This window comes from Achroia grisella, unplaced genomic scaffold (assembly GCF_030625045.1).
Source record: "Achroia grisella isolate CSIRO2021 unplaced genomic scaffold, CSIRO_AGI_Agris_v1 utg511, whole genome shotgun sequence".
NCBI lineage: Eukaryota > Metazoa > Arthropoda > Insecta > Lepidoptera > Pyralidae > Achroia > Achroia grisella.
The window spans coordinates 3,972,413-3,993,370 of NW_026712905.1; the positions used below are offsets into that span (position 1 = coordinate 3,972,413).

The 20,958-nt window shown below is 30.5% G+C and overlaps 1 protein-coding gene across 1 annotated transcript in view; it reads right to left on the minus strand.

The window, feature by feature from the left end:
* LOC131846514 (uncharacterized) overlaps positions 1-20,958 on the minus strand; it is a 54,367-nt gene that overhangs the window by 4,007 nt on the left and 29,402 nt on the right. The window contains exon 2 of the mRNA XM_059195837.1: positions 7,904-8,043. Coding sequence (XP_059051820.1) covers positions 7,904-8,043 — 140 coding nt within the window. The remainder of the gene's footprint in view (positions 1-7,903; positions 8,044-20,958) is intronic.

Sequence of the window (20,958 nt, forward strand, 5' to 3'; positions counted from 1 at the left end):
TATGACAAAGCAATCTTCCGTTAGTTCGCAATGTAGATTGATCTAAGAAGAACTGATAAGAAACTCTGGTCTTACTCATTTCAAATAACATTGTAATTAATTATTGCATAATAAAGTTTGAGTAAATATATTGACGGGTGGTCACTATACTGCTTTCAATTACAAAAAAAAAACTTAATAAGAATTATGTAATTGGAATGACAAAAATTATCAACGCCATTACGGACATCATATTATCATGTGCATCCGCGATACCACACATGCATAGTATTCCAGAGGGCTCTGGAATATCACGCTCCTTATCTTGTAATTTCATTGCCTAATGTACACCCTATGACCACAATACAGCTTACAAAGCAAGCTGCTTGACCCCTGAAATAAGTGAGACTGAGGTTTTTATGCAGACAACTTGTTACAGTGTTCCTTTGGTTAATTATGAATTAGTGTCAGACTATAAAAATGTAACCATCCAAAAAGTCGAAAGTCTGAAACAATACTAATGTATGTAATGCAATGTATATTATAATTGCACTCATGCACATGCAAACGGTTTCATAAGCTATGAGCAACTTGGCGATTACTGTGTAACTGATGCGTTAAGTTATTTTCGCGGAAATAATAAACATATTAAAACGACAACGTATATTAATTATTCGCATTTTTAAGACAAATATTCCGGCATATCCTTTGCAATCGAGGTCATATTGATTGGGTAATAATCTTTTACTATGATATATTATTAAGACAGAAATCCTATTAATATTATAAATGTGAAAGTTTGTATTTTTGGATATTCGTTGCTCAATCATGCTTATAAGGTTGGAGGGATTTGAAAGAAATTTGGAACATTGATAGATAATATCAAAGCGTACGCAGAGCTATTAGATATCGATAATAAATCTTTTAAATAATCCATCTCATTCTGTATTCCGTCTTCAATTAATTTTTTAAATTATAGATACTTTAAAGTACTGGTAAAGTTTATACAAAAAAACAATTATACATACCGAGTTGAACTTTATTTAAAGCCGTCCGCATGGATATCATAGTCTTTATTTATTACAATTGTTAAGCAGCTTGCTTTGAAAGATATTTCGATTAAACAGTGAGACAAATTACAGAATGATATATAGTACTGTTCATATACAAATAGGCAGGTTACCATCTACCCCCAAGTTATATTCCAATAACAATAAAAAAGAATAAAAAAAAAACTACATTTAAATATAAAAAAGTATATATAATAACGATGTACCGTGTTTCGCAACAAAACGGCGTCATTCATGATATTTCTTTATTCTGCGACAGTTACAAAATAACAGGGCATTCCTCAGTCGGGACAACGTGTTATTAACGGTTGCAATAGCTACGGAACGCTCTGTCAAACTGTTATTTCGCGTCCTCATTACGACGGATGTTGCAACTTGGGACTATTGTAGCTGCTATTAATATATATAATAACATTGTTTTTATAAGTTTATTTATTTATTTTTGTTTAGTATTCGTTTTGAAACTGACGCAGTAATATTAAATAAGATATTAAGATGTCGTAATGCCTAGATGAATACATACATATTTATTGCATAGAAGGATAGCTGTACTGTTACATAGCTATAATGTTAGTATAAAAAGACTTTATAAGGCTGTAATTAATTAATCATTATATAGTTTAACAATCGAAATATTGAACGAAATCACTGGATCGGGTATGGGTATCATATCATTGACAGGCTGATCAGGCGGTGTAGGTTTTTATTTTCAGTTTTTTTCTTTATTTGATCAGTGCCTTGTAACTAACGGGACATGATGTATAATATTAATAATAATCCATTATTAAATCGTTACCTACATATTCTACAATATGATGATAAAAACATCGTCAACTATTTGGAGAAAGTTCAATAGAACGATGATATTGCTATTTGGAAAAGTAAAGTCTTTCACCCGTAATTATAACTGTGTTAGGTCAAATTCCCACCAGTTGGTACTCGAGTTCAATAATGACTCATACCAAAAAATGCTAACTACAAATTATGCCTCCTAAAATTTGTATTAAAGAATACGAATGAGATTATTAATGATTATCACAATACAATCGTTAGGTAAAGTTGTAAAGGCCAGTTGCGGTCAACAGCATTAGAATATTTCGAAAATTAATACCGTGTTCAGTCAGGTAACATAAAAACCGAATTCAATTATATTCAAAAACTACGGGACAGATCTTATTTAAATTTATATGGGACTACTTGAGAAGCGTGAGTTCTTAAAAAAATATCAAATTCGGTCCACGCAGAAAAAAGTTCTGAGGTTACACACCTAAAAATAAAGTCGAAGTGAAAACTCCTTTCTCTAAAGTTAGTTAAGTTAGATAAGAAATGGAAGTAATATAAAATTAGTTTTTAAAAACATTAAAAAGTACCTAGTAATATTAATTAAACGTAGGTGTACTGACCATTATCAATTCTGTACAAGAACCAATTGTAATAAAAAACAATTCGTCAGCACAGATCTTTGTATTAGGAACATTGAATATTTTGAATAGGATCGGAAGTCCCTATTCAACTTAAGATTTGACTTGCAAATTGGAGCCTACCTCTGAACTAGGGGTTTAAGGGAACTTTTTAGAACTAATAAACGAGGATGGTTCAATAACCACTGTCGTTGTAAATATGCATAGGTCCTTAATTTGAATATCTATTTAATTCAATAGTATAGATAACTAAGATAATTAAAATCTGTGTGTGGCATCTTTATTATAAAATAATACCTTTATTATTATATATCATTACATAGTATAAAACAAAGTCGCGGTCGCTGTCTGTCCGTCCCTATGTATGCTTAAATATTTAAAAGTACGCAACGAATTTTAAAGCAGTTTTTTAAAATGGATACAGTGATTCTGAAGGTAGGTTTATTGGTATAATACATGAACACCCGGGCGAAGCCGGGGCGAGTAGCTAGTATATATATATACATATATTCGATTATAAAAGCTTCTAAGAGATCAAGATATTAAAACCATACGGAATCATGAAATAGCGCCGACATAGTGTTGAGTTGTTTTTTAATAAACGCAAGCATTAGGTATAAAACCTAAATGAAATCTTCTTGTTATACAACGAATTGAACTTGACATTCTTTAATGGATGCAGAGTGTGTCGGTATTACGTGATCAAAAGTTAGTCTGACCTCATAAACTTGATTTTAATAATACCGATGCACTATACGGAATGAAAGTAAATAGTTTTGTTCATTTTCGTTATGAAAGAATGTAATTAATATTACATTCTTCTCTACACGCTCTAATAGTAGTTCTATAAATAATAATATTCGGAATAGTTGCCACTTTAAGTTAGGTAATAGAAAGTGCACAAAAAAGCCCTTAGTGGAATTATCCCGGAATTATTATACTCCCGCAGAACAGATATAATGGATTTTTCTCAGCAAGCGAAATGATTAGAGTTTGGGGACTTAAATATAAGGAAAAATGAACCGCAAATTGAACAAATTTGAAATTAAATTAGACCCCAATTTGGGTGATATATATAAACTAGCAACTCACACCAGCTTCGCCCGGGTGTACATGTATTATACATATAAACCTTCCTCTTTAATCATTGTATCTATTAAAAAAACCGATTCAAAATCCGTTGCGTAGTTTTAAAGATTTAAGCATACATAGGGACGGACAGACAGCGACAATGACTTTGTTTTATACTATGTAATAATGAAAGTTATAAACACAAAATCCATTTTTATTAACCAGGGTGTTTTTGTTATCCATTTTACTTAAAATTAATACCATTTGAATTATTGAAACAGATGTGTCCTTTTCATTAGGTATGTTACGAGAATATGAGCTCAATAAAACCATCAAAACTCATTTTTAATACGACTGAGCTTGAAAGTATATTATTTGACGTCGGTATATTTAGATAGTTAAGGCGTAACTTAGGGTTTATATTCTATATTCATTCATTTATATAAAAAAATATATTTTAAGTATTAAAATTAAAGAAATATGTATACAATAAAGAACGATTAAAAAATAATTCAAACATCCATCTCCTGGAAAGTCTTTAGGAACGCTTCAGAAAATTCAATGAATATTAAACAATGTCTATTTATCTCTGATTAAATGCCTTTAGTAAGTTCCATAAAATTTATTCAAGTAAAAGATTAGCTATAAATAGAGAATGAAGGAAGGTAGATATTTACAAAATGTATGTACGGTATCCGCCCATGTCTTTCCCAGCAATAGTTTAATCGTTCCTAATCGGATATATAAAGCAATGTTATTTCCAGAATACTTTTATATATTTCTTAAATGCCTGTTGAATGATTTTCTAGGTATTTAATTTCAACGTTTAAAGATTTTGTAGGTTCTTTGTCGTCGTCACTAGATTAAGACTTTTTTATTATCTTTAACTGTGCTTTATCGTCTATTTGAAAAACCTGATAGTAAATTTTCAACTTATAACACGTGTGTTATGGCACACAATACTAAATCGAATTAGATAAGTAGATATTATTAAATGACGTTATGCTTAAAACATGTAGTCTAATACCACAGATAACATATGCTAATACTAAGAGAAAAGAAAAACCTCTAATTTATAAATCTTCTACTGAAAAAATTTATGAGTTGTCATGTCATTGTAGCGATCCTTAATTTCTCTATTCGTTATTCTGTATAAATTCTTTCAACATATAATTCCTCCTTTTATATCACGGCAACCGCAAGGTATCTTTTCTTTCGTTTTGAATATAATTTTTATAGTTATTGTTTTGTTGTATAATATTTGTATATGTAGAGTATTTTATTCTTAGTTAAATATTTGTTAAAATATGATGTTCTTATTTGATCTTCTCTTTAATCTTTCTGACTATTCATACAGTCCCGTACGATAACAGAAGTATTCTTTGTAACTATAGAAAAACAATAATAAATACATATTGTAACTTCTATTTTCCGATGGTCCATGCTATTTAGAATATCAGCCAAAGGACTGGCGAGTTCGTGACGAAATCTAGGGCACAAAAGTGAAAGGGCGTCTCGGTACATTATCGGTTTGGTCGTAAACCGTTTTAATTCACTGGCCAAGTAGACAAACAGTTTGTAAACTAATTTGTTTATCGAAGAGTCTGTTGCATAATATTGAAATAATTACCATTAGAATAATATTAATCAGTTTCACAGCATCGCTCATAATATTTTAAGTATCTGCGTATATATTTAAGAGTTCTATTTATCAAATACTGATTAACAAGTTTTGAAGCTGAATTGAATTCTTTAAATATTAGTATTTTGGTGAAATGTGCAAGTAGACGCAGTAAATATTGAAGTAAAATTTACGTCTTACTTTATTCAATACTATTTGATACCTATGTAAATTTATTGAAGAATTCTTCATAGTAATTTATACTAATAACATTTTTACCTACAGGACCGATAAAAACGATTAATTTGAATTATTTTTTTGCACAAAAACCAGTCTAAATAAAGTTAATACAATATTCAGGTTTATTTTCTAGCGCTGGCTTCACTATCCACCAGCTGTGGCTATGTCTGCATAAATTACGACCAATAGTAGACTAAGTGAGTCATAATCTCTATCAGCCCAAGAACCTATTATGATCCCACTGTGAGGTACAGTTCTGCCCTCGTAAGTTGAGGATTTAGTCCACAATTTATTACCATGTTAAACATGGACTAGTAGTACAGGCATTGTATTAAGGCCGAAACCCAATAATATATTATGAAATTGCACAAATTTACACTAGAACTAAAGAAAAAATAGATTTTGTTTTCATACAAATTACATGGTCACACAATCAATTTAGTATAGAAAATACAAGCTTATTTATTATTCAAAGTGATTTAGTTTATTGAGTATTTTTCCTGCTTTTTGGCTTGACATACCCATTACAATTTGACCTGTATGTAAGTAGATATTTTGTTCAACCCAACATTTATTTCTCAAGAATATCTACTATTCAAATCCGTTCAACCATCCAGTCGTCCAAGCGCGATTGAACATCCGTTATACATATCAATATCAGCCGATTCATGGTTTCCCTCTCATCCTACTTACTCCACAGTGTAGACATATTTATTTTTTTATATAATGGAAAATAAATTGACAGACCACGTTATGGCTGTATAAATAGTATCTGTCGCCTATATATATATATATATAAACAGAACTACGGATGTCATATTATCATATGACATTAGCGATACCACTTATTCATTGCCAATTCATTCTTTGGCATTGGCAGCGCATGGATTAAGAGGTCATGAAACAAGAATACAGTTTACAACTGAAATACAGCTATAAGACAGAGATACCCAGTTGATGACTTTTTACAGTGTATCTCTGAAATGTTAATTTTCACTGCTTCCGTTTAGAAATTTTAATAATATTATTTTAATGATAGGATTAACGATTACTTCATGCTTATCTTATCATCTTCCACCAGAGCTACGTCAGCGTCTATAGCGTAGGGAGGTATAACATTCCATTGTCATCACCATATTAAAAAATAAGACTATCTGACTTCTAAGTAAATATTTTTTATTAATTTTATCGCATGTTTACATAAGTTTCACTTTACGTGAGTAAAAGTTACAAATGTGAACACAGGCTAACTAGTAGTCCCTAACTGACCTATTGCTAATGTATTCTCTCAGTTACATTGCAATGGCAATTTGCAAGCAAGGCTAATGGTACAGAGCTGGACGACGCATGAACTTTAGATGTTGTGTGACCTATGCCTATTTGTATCGGGAGGAAGTTGTAAATGTTGTTGGATCCAGTCAATATAATTAATTTTGATAGTATACAGTTATAAATTACTAGTGTATACTGTGTCTTTGCCCTTTTATAATACAGCCTATGGATAATCAAGCTAGCTAGAACTATCTAAAAGGCGTTCAAGTATAATGATTCCTTTTTTCTTTACAAATAAATAAAAAAAATATTTATCGAATTTGTACGGGTGAAATATAGGGATGTCTGTTTCATTTTTACACTATAAACGTAAAATTTAATCTTTCTAATGTTTTATTATAACATTTGTCTAGACTAGATATTCTTTGAAATTTAGGAAGAGTGATTGAGCCGGATGAAAAGGACTCTTCAAAATTGATATATAATTATATTTCCTTATTCAAGTATTTAAATATGATACTGGTACATTTTATTAAATTATTATTTTCATTGCACCCCAATCTTCTGATAATAAGAGGTTATTAACTTCCTGTTCTCACGCTGACCGTGCGCGATGTGTGTACAAAGTAAATTTCCACTTTTACTTTCTTTATGCTAGTGTATTATGCATTACAATTAACCGATAATGGTTTTTGTATAAAATATAATTAGCATTTTTTTTAATAATTTCATTTCCTTTTGAACTGAATTCTATATTTAGAAAAGAAAAGTTTTATAGAGGTGTCGATAACATTAATATGGACTTAATCGTCAATCTGAAACAGTAAATTGTTTTTTTTTATTTGTGGTTGGTTTGGTAAATCGTTCGTTGACCTATCGCATTGGTTATAGGTACTTGATAACTAATGCAGATTTTTGGGTTGAAAATTACTTAGAATGAATATTTTTTGTTTAGGATTAGGATGAGAGTCTTAGTGAATAGTATTTAATAAATTTATATTCGCAATTATAAATTTATTAGACACTACCAATTACAACATAGGAGGTGTGACTTCTTAGTCTTAGCATGATATCCTCTGTTATTCCAACACATGAGTAGTATCACGGGTGTCATCTGATAACGTGATGTTTCTGGTGCTCTTCCTTTACCACTTTTCATCAGGTGGGCTATCAGATTATTTGCCATGTCACAATGACATAAAAAAAAATTAGAGTAGGTAATAAATTACCTGTTTCCTAGGTACTCTATACAACACTCCTGGCACGTATTCCTGCTGGGTTTGCCTTTTATTCTTATTGTCTGCTACTTCTGCAGTTTCCGCTTCCTGTTTCTTGTCAATCTCTGCTGCGAAGGCGCACAAGGCGATAGCTGGAACAAATAAAAAAAATTTAATACAATTTCTTTATAAAATTTATTTTCCATTTAGTTCCAATATAAACATCAATATCAGTTATGTACTAGATAATACAGTTTTTCATATATAAAATTTATTTTATATACTCGTACGTTGTACATCATAACCTATTATATTTTGATACAATTATTGTCGTAATTACAGAAAACAATGTAGTATTATAAATGTAATAGTATAAATATTGTAACACATTTAATGCTTTGTTTTTTTTAAGTTTTTTTTTCCGCCGCCAACAATTATTCTCAGCACTATCTATGGTTGACTGGTCGAAAATACCGCATGATATTAAGTCCGTCAAATCTACTGTTACTTTTTGTACTGTGTGCTTTAAAATTATATAAATAAAAAGAATAAAACATCCAGAACAATAACTCTTGAGTACAACTGTTATCCTTATTTATACATACTTCCTTCATGCCTTCCAAATGTCAAAATCATTCGAACAATCGTACAATAACTAATATATATATTATAATGAAAATATATATTATATCTATTATTTACGGTAAAATATATATAGGTACATTATATAATATATTATAAAACAAAGTTAGTCACAGCTGTAATAATATATTATGATTTACGTATCTAATGTGATCATTAACACCGATTCGCTTTTATATGTCATATTCCATTAATCAGAATTAGATACAGCTGAAGTATAATTAATGGTTAAACAAACTTACCTTTGTGACGTTTGACCATAATTATATAAGACGTTGCATCCGAAGAGATTTAAATATTCACCAGGTAGTCCACTCTTCAATGTACTGGGCATCAAGCACAATTTTAGAGTCAATAGTAAATAAAAAGTATTTAAACGACTCCCTTAGTTGCACTATATATGTCGCACCACTCCGCCGTTGCTTCATTATTTTTAGAGTGAAATTTCGCAATGTATAGACAAGGGTATGACTTTGTATTCATTACAAAGGATTTGGGTACCTATGGGGGGGTTATAAATCTCTTCGGATGCAACGTCTTATATAATTATGGTCAAACGTCACAAAGGTAAGTTTGTTTAACCATTAATTATACTTCGACGTTGCATCCTCGAGATTTAAATATTCACCAGGTAGGATGTTTAGAGTACATTACGAAATTTCTAAATAAGAACGCAAATTAAAAGTTAAATAATATTTAGATGATAATTTTATTACACTGTAGAATCTGAAAGTTGAAACAATAATTTTATTATTGTAATTATTAATGTTACAGGGTAATCAATCATATACGGTTTCTTCAAGATGTTCTCATCACCATTAGGAGACAAAGGTCGATTATAGATTTCTGCAAATATCAAACCCTTTCCAGATCAACCAGCATTGTTTTTGATTAGATCCATTGATACACCTTGTCTGTGAGCTACTGAAGTGCATTCAAAACGTGTACTGTGTGCAGAATACTGTGTTTCTCTGTGAATCTCTTTAATCCATTTGTTAATAGTCGAAGAACTGTGGATCGGTATTTAGGTAGTAAGGAAAAGACGTTCTATATTCATCCCGTATCTCTAACCATTGTTGCTTCCATATACGATAATAGCGTCCTTGCAGGACCAAGGTAAGAATAAAAAGAATTGCAATTTAAGGCATTGGTTGACCAGGTGTTGACGTTTTAATTATATTTTTACTCCCTATTTTTACAATTAAATTATCTACTCCTATATCAGAAAATTTTATCAATAATAATCCTTGAAGACATTGTCCTAAAAACAGTGCAAGTATTACAAATTTTTGTTTTTTGTAATTAAGGTAATGCTAACGATTCATTCGGGAATAAATTTCATACAAAGTTCAATATTATGTTTGGCTCTCAAGTGGTTTGATATGTTGGAAAACTAGGTCTAGATTTGAACACTCCTTAAGAAACAAATAACTATGATATTAACAGAATGTAACAGACTAACAAAAATGTGACATCCTCTGAAAGTTTTATCAAATAATAAAGCTAGTGCAGAGCGATATGTGTTTAAAATTAAGTAACTGGCACCATCATTATAATCATAAGTTAGAAATTCTAATAATAAAAGTAAATCTCTCTGTAACGGGTCTCTGTTTCGTTCCTTACAGAAAATCCATCGATTTTTTTTTTTAAATGTCACATTGTACTGTTTGAGCGAATTGTTCAATAAAGATGATATTATAATATTGATCATTTCTTGATGGAGTGACTATCGTGCGAAAGCTAACCTGATAATAAACATAATACCACGTGTCATCCATTTTCGGTGAGGGTCTGTGGAAGGAGATGGTAATAAATTTACATTAGGATGGAAATATATAAGTTCTTGAAGTAATAAAGATTGTAGCAATGGATGACTTGGCCAATATGGTACTACTATAATATCAGTTGCTTTGTCATCTATTATTTTGCATAGAAGACATTTAAAAATAAAGGAAGGAAATGCCTAAGAGTAATATGAACTCCAATCTATTGTAAAGAAGTCACACTGAAACGGATGGATTATTCCTCTTCCTCGATACGTAATTTTTACATTTGGCGTTCAAACGCGCTGAGAGTAAGTCAATATCAGATTTTCCAGATTTGATAACAATATCATTAAACAGTAGAAGATAAATTGCATTCTGTGTCAATGTTCATTCTTGAGGACCCTTCATCAGCCTCTGTATTTTCTTGGACCTGATAAGGCAAAAATATATATGTAGTTGCCGTTTCTCACACCACTTACAGAGCTATCATTTAAATAAGTGAACTTAATTCTACCCATTGTATTAATGTAATAGCAACTGTGTTGTTTATCCGTAATAATATTTCAGAATTCCGTGTTCTGTTAGCGAAACATATAAAACCGATAAATACCACTTTCCGTTTTAATAAACTAATGATTCTGGATCTCTTTTGAGTTCCAGAAGCCATTGGAACGTTCACCATTACACATGATACATATACATACAGTAATGTCCCCATACATTTCCAGTAAAGAATGCATCTGAAAATATCTAAAGCATATCGATTGTTACGAAATTTGTACATCTCAATATTATATATATATATATATACATTATTGTATTTGAATTTCCACTAAATAAATTCATATTCAAATTTCAATTATTATCTAATAACATCATACAGTCGTAATTATTGGCATATTTCAAAGCAAAAATTTGTCCATTAAAAAAAATTTTGTATACATTCAACCGTATTCTACAGTCGGACATACTGTATACAGAGAACTTTTGCATGATCTCGATTGACATATCTCTTTATAGATATATCATTGGCAAGATTGAATATTTACGTAGTATTATTTCTCAATGCAGAGTTCAATTGTCGAGGTTATTGAATTGATCTCAATTCAACAAAAAAAATTTTACCGCAGATTAAAAATCAAATGACTTTTTTCATAAATACAAATGATAAATTGATTAATAAATTTACCGTTTGTGTGACGCAATTGAGACAATCATCGTATGTGTTGCCTAAACAGAGAAAGTCATCTAATAATTAACTATAAGTAAACCCTTATTCCTAAGAAATGAGGTAACCGATTTTAGTACTTTCTAGTAGTAATATAACATTCTTGAAACATTAACTTAGTTGCAGTTATCTTAAAATGATTATAATTAAGAAATTTATTACCAGTTTTCAGATTCAATGTAAATCGATAGCCTTAGGTATGAGGAATATTTTTGATATAAATTGACCTGGCGTATTCTTCCAAGATATAATCGCGCCATAATCAGCGCCAGGTTTGTCTTTTTAATTTCTAATGTACTTGTAATCAAAAAACAACCTGTTAAGGTTCTACCTTTTGAAATACTGGTTTTCAATAGTAAGGTGCAATAACCTGTAATTATATTAACTATAACCAAGTCCTTTGTAATATATTTCCAGTTATGAAGTAATTTGTATGTTTAAGTACCTCTATCGACTTTTCGGTTGAGACTTGGGTCGTGTTTTCGACCAGTCCTGGTAGTGGCCCGTTGGAGTTGGAGCAGGTCGTCTAGTGGAGCGATAAGTCCATCGAGACTTGGCCCCACTTCATCTGTTGCCACGATTGTGTTTTCCTGTTGACTTATTACTGTTTTGGAACTTATGTGTTAGCCCTATTAAATTGAAGGACTCATTTCACAGCAGCTTTCATGCATTTCATCTTTTCAGTAAGATTTTCTCCAAAAATCAGCGAGTCTCTTTGTATATATTGCATATATATATATATATATATATTTTTTTTTGTATATATTTTCCTACAGTTGAGCGTACGTGTAAAATATAAATCCAAAAAGATTTTATATACGCTTTTAATTATCTGCATATGATCCTTATTTTTATATATAAGCGAAGATATCATTATTCATTATATACTTATTTTTCTCAATAAGCGAAGATATCAATCTGGTTAAAGCCGATATTCCAAGACCGAGATAATTGTTGGGGTTTTTCTAAACGTTTGTCACGATTATTAGTCGAATCAGTCTGTACACCCGCTATTTCGGGGTTTAAGTTTGGAGCCTTAACTAATTCAAAATTTTCAGGTACTAGAATATTTTCCAAAACCTCTTTCTTTGGGACCTTACTTAGACCCTCACATAATATACGTCCCCAGCGTTTAGAGATTTCTTGCTGGATTCGTGGTAAAAACCTCTTCTATCTTTGAATTTCCTAATATGTGTAGAATCAGTGGGTATACGAGTGGCCTGACAATCGTGTGAGTTTTCATAGAAGTATTTAAATTCTGTTGGTTAGTTGAATTTGACGTTGATGGCTCCGGTACAGTTTTTGCTGTCGTGGGTTTTTGGCAAACCACACGTTAGAGGCTCGTTATTGAATGTCTGTATGTGAGTTTAAGGCATTCGAGTCCCTTATTATCATAATTGAGTCGACATCTTCATATTAGTAAAAACAAAGCAACGGTCATGATCGCGTCATGACACCAAGTGCAAAGACCATTTTTTAATTTATGACTGATCGTAATCGCGTCACGATACTAGATAATATAACATGACTACGATCGCATCGTAGTACTAAAATGTGCGCGACTATGATCGCATCATAGTACAAAAGCACTGTGTTAAATTTTACAAAGTAATTTTATAATGTTCTAAGTAGGTAGTATTTAATTTTTATATTATCGATTGTTTTAACATAATTCAGGTCAGGAATAAATATTTTCGTTAAGTGAGAAATATAATGAAATAAAATCAGTTATTGAGGGTAGTTGAATTTTTATCTGAATATATTATAATTTTATGTGGTTTTACCTTGAGTAAACAAAATAACTATCGTAGTTACCATAAATGTTACTATATTTAAACCTAAATCGTGATTAAATATATAGAAACAACCGTTTACCCGTGATCCACAACCGCCATGGTTGAAACACTGCCGAAATATATCGGTAATTCAATAAAATTAGAAGTTGGTGAAGATGTCGTTCGATTCTTGATTTTTACTAATTATAAGTATAGTTATTAAATATTCTATTTTATACATATTTACTTACATTCATTACTGCAGTCTGAATCTTCATGACGACGCCGCCGCCTCTCTTTCTATTTTCGTATTTCCTTTCTTATGCGTTCTTCAGAATCCTTATGTTTACATTTTTCCATAGTATATAATATACAATCCGTCAATTAGTATAAAAATTTCACTTTATACCAGATGTTAATAATTTGATGCTACGATGCCCGCACAAAGAAAGCGAATGAAGCAACGGCGGAGTGGTGCGACATATATAGTGCAACTAAGGGAGTCGTTTAAATACTTTTTATTTACTATTGACTCTAAAATTGTGCTTGATGCCCAGTACATTGAAGAGTGGACTACCTGGTGAATATTTAAATCTCGAGGATGCAACGTCGAAGTATAATTATCTTAAGCATTATTTATCTCAGTACATTCATTTAATATAATGTTAGAAAAACTGTAGTAATGTTAGTCGTACTTAGTTACAGAATACATACATACAATAAAATTATAAGCGAGCCGTGTCTTAATATAAATATTAAAAAATAGTATAAACACCAAAAGAATATTTTTAAGATTTTTCTGTAGACGCAAATTCTTAGAAAAGACTTAATCGATTTGAAAAAGGTTGTCTCTGATGTATTATAGTAATTTAATACTTATTTTATTCCAATGGATTCACAAAATATATAGTAATATAATTAAATGCTAGAATATAATATAAGTTTGAGTATTGTTTTGTACTGGCCGTGCATATTCGAAATAATATGTTGAAGTCTACTATTTTGTAGAAAAAAAAACAAGAGACATTTCCAAGCAAAGGAAAAGTCAATATACTACTTTATAAGATGTGAAAATACTTACATATTTATATTTAAAATATAGATGGTATACGAGTAAATAAATAAGAAGGCTTCTAAGAAAATTTTCTTTACTGCAATTTACGTAATGGCCAATTTGCTTCAAGTGACTCGACAAATCTTTAAGGAACGATTCAAGAATACTTAAAGATCTGGCTTTACTTTTTCTTGGCCTAATTGTCTATTTCTATAAATGTGGTTTATGAATGGATTTCGTTAGGCTTATCTTTAATATCAATTATTTTTTTATATTTAGATAAACGGAAAATCTTGGGTTTCCTTACTAAAATAACAACAGTTAATAAACAACCCTATGGAATCACATTACCTACCTCTAGTAATAATACTTACTTATAAAGTACTCAGTAATATAAACTTGACAAGAGAAGAAAAACATCGTGGTAAAATTATAGTCATTTGGCATGCGTAATAGTACATTAGCACTATTGCGTCGTATCCATACATGATATCCACGCTCAAGTAAAAGACGGTGTTATAATAATAAAATGAAAATATATTGCATAAAATAAGAGTCATCAATACTGGCTGGTAGTTGAAAGTTCACAATAATGATTTGAATTTAGAATTATTATTTAAACGAATATCACAATGACACCAGTGACTTTGTACCGTCGGTGTTATTATTCCATTTACACGCTATTAAATTATTATATGTGTAAACATAACGTTAAGAAAATCACGAGATCATACCACGTTTTATTGGCTTTTTAATTGAATTGAGAGATTATTAAAACACAAAAATTGCGATATGAACTTTTCATACGTATACGTGAAGGTACGGTTTATAGTGTGCCAAAATGAGTTTCGAGTGATATTCAATAGTACCAACAAACGAAGAACTGTTGTGGAGGTAGACGAATATGTCTGCCAATAATTTACCACCTACCCGCTGGACTTCAATTTACTCGTAATTTTTTTTTCTTGTTCCATCGTAGTCATACATGGCTTTAAGTAAAAAAAGAAAAGATTTCCTCAACCGTTAATAATACTTATTTTTATGAGAGGGATTTTCAAAGAAATAAGATTCATACTAATCGCAAAAAAATACATGAAGATAGGAATAGAAAAGGATTTTGTTCGAAAGATACCCGAGCAAGGGTTCAAGTGTAAATTGAGAAAAGGATAAAAGAGTTTTTTGCTTCTGTGATTTAATAAGTGGTGTTTATTATACATGTGGGTCAATGTACTTCTGCCTGAAAGTATTAAGCTCGCCTGTTGTAGAAAAGTTTATTTGTTCAATAAAGAATAAATAAGCAAATCAAATATATTGCAAATTATTATAATATTATTTAGTTTCATAACTTAAACTATGTACTAACTTAATGTGGCTATGTACTATCCTAATTATATTTCCAAGAGGAGACGAGATTATTAGCAATGGAGAGTATTTAATGGTACTCCTGGAAACTAAAGTAACTAAACTTCAACCTTATTCTATTATCCTCCACTGGAGCTCTGCTAGAGTTATATTTAGTTAGTGTACTGACGTACCGATGCACCATTCATTATGATACGTACATTAAAAACAAATGGTATAAAATATTTTAATCAAATGAGATTGTACCTGTGCCAATATTTTTTCTTTATTTCCAAAATAATGGATTACACTGAGAGAATCTAGTAGAGTGAGCAGAACTTTTGCTTATTCCGCCATTGGTAAGAATGTTAGTTATTATCTATCTATCTAGGTAACTAAAACTATTTAAGTTAATCTGCAGGTACATGTCGTAATACACTGTATTAAGTTGTAAAATGAAATTCTTCGAATTGTAAACCATGTAATGTATTCACCAATTTTGGTAAAAATATTCCACATCTTACATATAAGGTATGGTACTAGTACATTCCTTAATTGTCGTAACTAGCTACATAGAAATTGCTCTTCTAGAAGTTGGGCAATCAATGGTATGGATATCCTTGATAGTTTCATTTTCCAAATTTCTAGGTCCACATGACATTTTACAGCCTAGGTGGTCTAGCTATAGCACACCGCTTTACTTCCGATGGCTGCGGGTTCGATTCTTCAGACAGTACAACCTTTGGATTAATGAGTATGATTATTTGTATCGGTCTGGGTATTTTCTATGTATAATATTCATGTATTTACAAAAAAATATGTAGGTATGTATTTATAACAGTTGTCTAGCACCCATAAACAAACTCTGCTTACCTTGGGACTAAATGACGCTGTGTGAATTGTCCTGAGATATATTACATAAATTATTTTATCAAATAGTTGGCATGGAAGTTATAAATTATTCAAAGTGGGAATGTGTTTTATTTCCAAATCGGATGACGAAGACAGAAAATCATAGAGCTATAAGTCATGAAGACGCAAAATAATAGAGGTCTTATTAAATATTATTCCTTAGGATTCGTAACACTTCAAGTATTACCAGTCTTGAGAACCATTTTACCAGAAGTAGTCATTGTAAAAAGTTTTACCTCAGTCTGATCTATTTCAGCATATGCAGCTAGTACATAATCTGTGTTTTGATTATAGGGTGCTAGTAGACAGTGAAATTACACGATAAGAGACATACCTAATTCTCTGGAGTGGCAACGCATAAGTAGGTGTCACATGATTACGGATACTTGCACATAGATGACGATTACTGCTAACCATCGGGTGGGCCGTCAACTTGTTTGCCATTCCCATTAAAAAAGAAAAACAAACTGTGATCGTGTCAAATAGTATACCAAGGGCCCATTACTTTTACTCTTATTTCTAAGAATTAGTAGTACTTACAATAATTTCAAAGAATTCATTTTATTTAGTCACAATTCCGTAAACGACAGACTATAGTCGAAGCATGATCGTCACAGTATATTCTATATCATCGATGTTATTGTATGTTGTAATTAAATCAAACAATTTACCGTTTGGCATTCAATTTAAATGGACTTAGATTTTTGTATTCGTAGATGAATAGGTACAATTATAGTTACATAAAATGCCTACCATCAAATACCAATGTCAGTTTGGGTTATTTTTACAATATTAATAACAATAAACCTAAAAAATATGACCTTCAAATTGTCTGAGATCTGAGGACAGACACAAAATAATTCGAAGACCACCGTCCTTTCACAACCAAGGCTACAGAACAATATATACTACTATAGTACTACTAGAGTCACAGAAACTAGTACAGTTTGCAAAAAAAGTGTAAAATTGAGCGACATTATTTTGATTAAATCAAATCAAAATTTCATTTAATGAAATTAAAAACTTATTGAGATGCTCATAAATTCACTAACAGCTAGGATAGTGATAGAGATTTTATAATTATAGTCAAAATTATATATTAATATGCCTATATTAATAAATTATTTTGACTTTGACATTTTTTACCACATTTTTTGTCACAATCCATACTGTCTATTCAGTTAAGAAAAAATGACAATAAAGACATCTTATATATTTTTAAAGCACGTATATTGCGTACTACAATGTGGAAGAAAGTTTGCTGTTATTTTATTTCATTTTTTTTATGTTAATATTTTAATAATATTTGAAATGTGTTAAAATATAATTTCTAATTATATTTTTCAATATTAAGTACTTATTAGTTACCCGTCAGTTATTCGTTAATCAAAACACTAGTTCTTTTCAGTTTCATGACCAATTTAAAAAAGACTAAGAAAGAAAATTTTATTAATACGGAAGTGTGTCCGTCTGTCTAAATGTCCGTGAGAATTAATGAAATTTAACATGAAAAATAGATTGTATCACAAGGATAAAAAAGGCTATACTTAACTTACTTACTAAAAAAGCAGAAGTACTGGTTAATAGCAGGTTATTCTATAAAGTATATGAAAAAAAAATACTGACTAGTTATATGACGAGTTCTTAAGAAATTTTATGAAGTAATATTTATTTGCTAACGCTACTCCTGTTGACACGGCCTAGTTCCCACAGTAAAACAACATTAAGGCACGCTTAGTGCATACTGAATCAGCAAACAAACAATTACCGTTCTATAATATTCTTTCTGTGTATATATATATTTTTATTGCACTATAAAACACAGTTGTAAACTTAAATATATACAGAGTGAGCAAGGGTGGACTTATCTCTAAAAGAGATCTCTACTAGTCAACCCAACAGTGTGGCATAAACATTAGTGAGTGGGTAACACATGTGCAATTAACAACATTATGTTGAGATGTCCAAAATTTGAGAAGTGAAAAAAAGAACATTTACAATTCAACACATTAAATAATCTTCCAATTATATTATAATTATAATAAAATATACAATAATAAATAAAAGATATATAAATATATATAATTATTAAAGATATCTACATATATTACACAAAATACAAATAATAAAATACATGACGAAACTAATCATACTAAGGTCGATAAATAGCCTTAACCTTTTCTTAAAACAATCAATTGATGCACTTTCCTGTATCTGTACATGTAGTTTGTTCCATAACTGAGCAGCGCGACATGAAAAGGATTTTTCTAAGAATTGAGACTTGCCAAGTGGACGTTTTTGGAGTGATTTTGTCTCGGTCTAGCAGGAGGTGTTAAGAATTGAAAGCGGGATTTAAGGTAAGCAGGAGCATTGGAATTATTAAGGATGTTATGCATCATGGTCAGGATGTACATTCAAAGGCGGATTGGGAGCCACTTTAAACGAGTATTTACGTAAATTGAAAATAAATCTGATGGCTAAATTTTATAAGCGCTCGTGTTTATTGAGGAGCTCCTCAGTCACGTCTAGGAAACAAACGTCAGCATAATCGAGAATGGGAAGTAAAATGGATTTAAAATTTACAAGCAATGGTCCTCCTTTTTTAACATTATTTCTATATCTAAAAATGTATTTAAATGCAATAAAGAATATATATAGGTACATTTCTTAAAATGTTTAAGATAATTGGATATGTTTAAGGTTTCCTTTAATAAAATATTTGTATATATTATATTCAGTAATTAAAAAATAATTGTAATTACAGAATCAACATGAAAAGAGAGAAAAGAATCAGCCTATAAAAATGGGATAGAATTGTTTTATGTAAATACATTCGCAAAACACATAAACACATACTTTTTGAGCGTAGATCTCGGAGATCAGATTTGCACTGTTTGTAACGATACCTCTCTGAAACGACTTGACCGATCGAGACCAAAATTCATCAGCCCTCCATCGTTTACCACTCAAAAAAATCTGATCAGTCAAAGTCGAGTTTTTAACAATAAACGCGCTCCGCTCAACATGTGACCTGGTATGTAAAGAAACAACCGGTACAAACCTAGTTAAATTTGTGGCATATGTAGGAGATTACGTAATTGTTCGTTTTTATTTCGGAATTGTGTCATTTATATGCATACGACTAACGTGATGGTAGACGGCCAGTCTGAAACCACACTACACGTGACATTTTAGTTCTCTTCAGTGTTAGGATTATTTTAATAAACAATAATATTATTTAAGAAGTTTAATTATGTTACAAATAATTTCCTTACTTTTAGTAGTGGGTGAATGTGATATTGAATTAATAATAAGCATTTTATTATTTGAACGTAACAATTTAAAATAATTAATTTTAAACTTTCGTGTTTAATATACATTATTTAAATTATTAACCGGGGCTTAACACGAATATTTTTATGGCAAGTAAAGGTGTTTACCTCTCTCGACGTTTCGACTAGGTTGCACTAGCCGTGGTCACAAGCTGACTGGAGTAACAGCGATGTCAATGTAGATAGGTGACAGCAATTTTTTCTTCATCTACCGTCACTAGATTGTTTAACGAAACGTCGAGAGAGGTAAATACCTTTATTTGCCATAAAATTATTCGTGTTAAGACCCAGTTAATAATTTAAATAATGTAATTTAAAATAAATCAATCTTAATTTTGCATTTTAATGAATTTTAATGAGTCTGTCTTGTATTGATTTAAATTCCTAATAAAGTTATTCAACAATTAAATTTACAATTTAGTTTAAAATGTAATAATCATTAAAGCAAGTTAAGAAAGTTTATATATAATATACAATTGTGTATATATACAACTGCGAATAAGTTTAAAATAGTGCTTAAGTAAGAAAAATCGAGAAATATATATACATAAAATTACTTAAACATTACTCGGATTTTCTAAGTATCCATCTTTCACGTCTAAGCTGAATAAAAATAACATCTGGAAACCAAAATTTTAATATTTTACATTTTTTAAAAGTAGAATCTCATATGTAACCTATGAAAAAAGTTTCACTCGAAAATATCACATCATGAAGGTTTTATGTTAATTCAAAGTATATATATCTATAGAACCGCAATTGCTTACTTTAACCCCTATTACTACAAATATTTTGTACAAGTGGCATTACGAAAAACCTGGCAGCCCACTTGATAGAAAGTAGTATCTGTCGACAATAGACATGTACCACAGACATCACAATAATTTGCGGTCTGTAGTTTTTAGAAATGGCAATAAATGTCAATGGTTTAAAACTAGGGTATTACAACTCTGTTTTTTACCATCAATGTTTTAAATGCTGCACTAGAATGGATCAGAGTAAAACTAAGTTACAAGC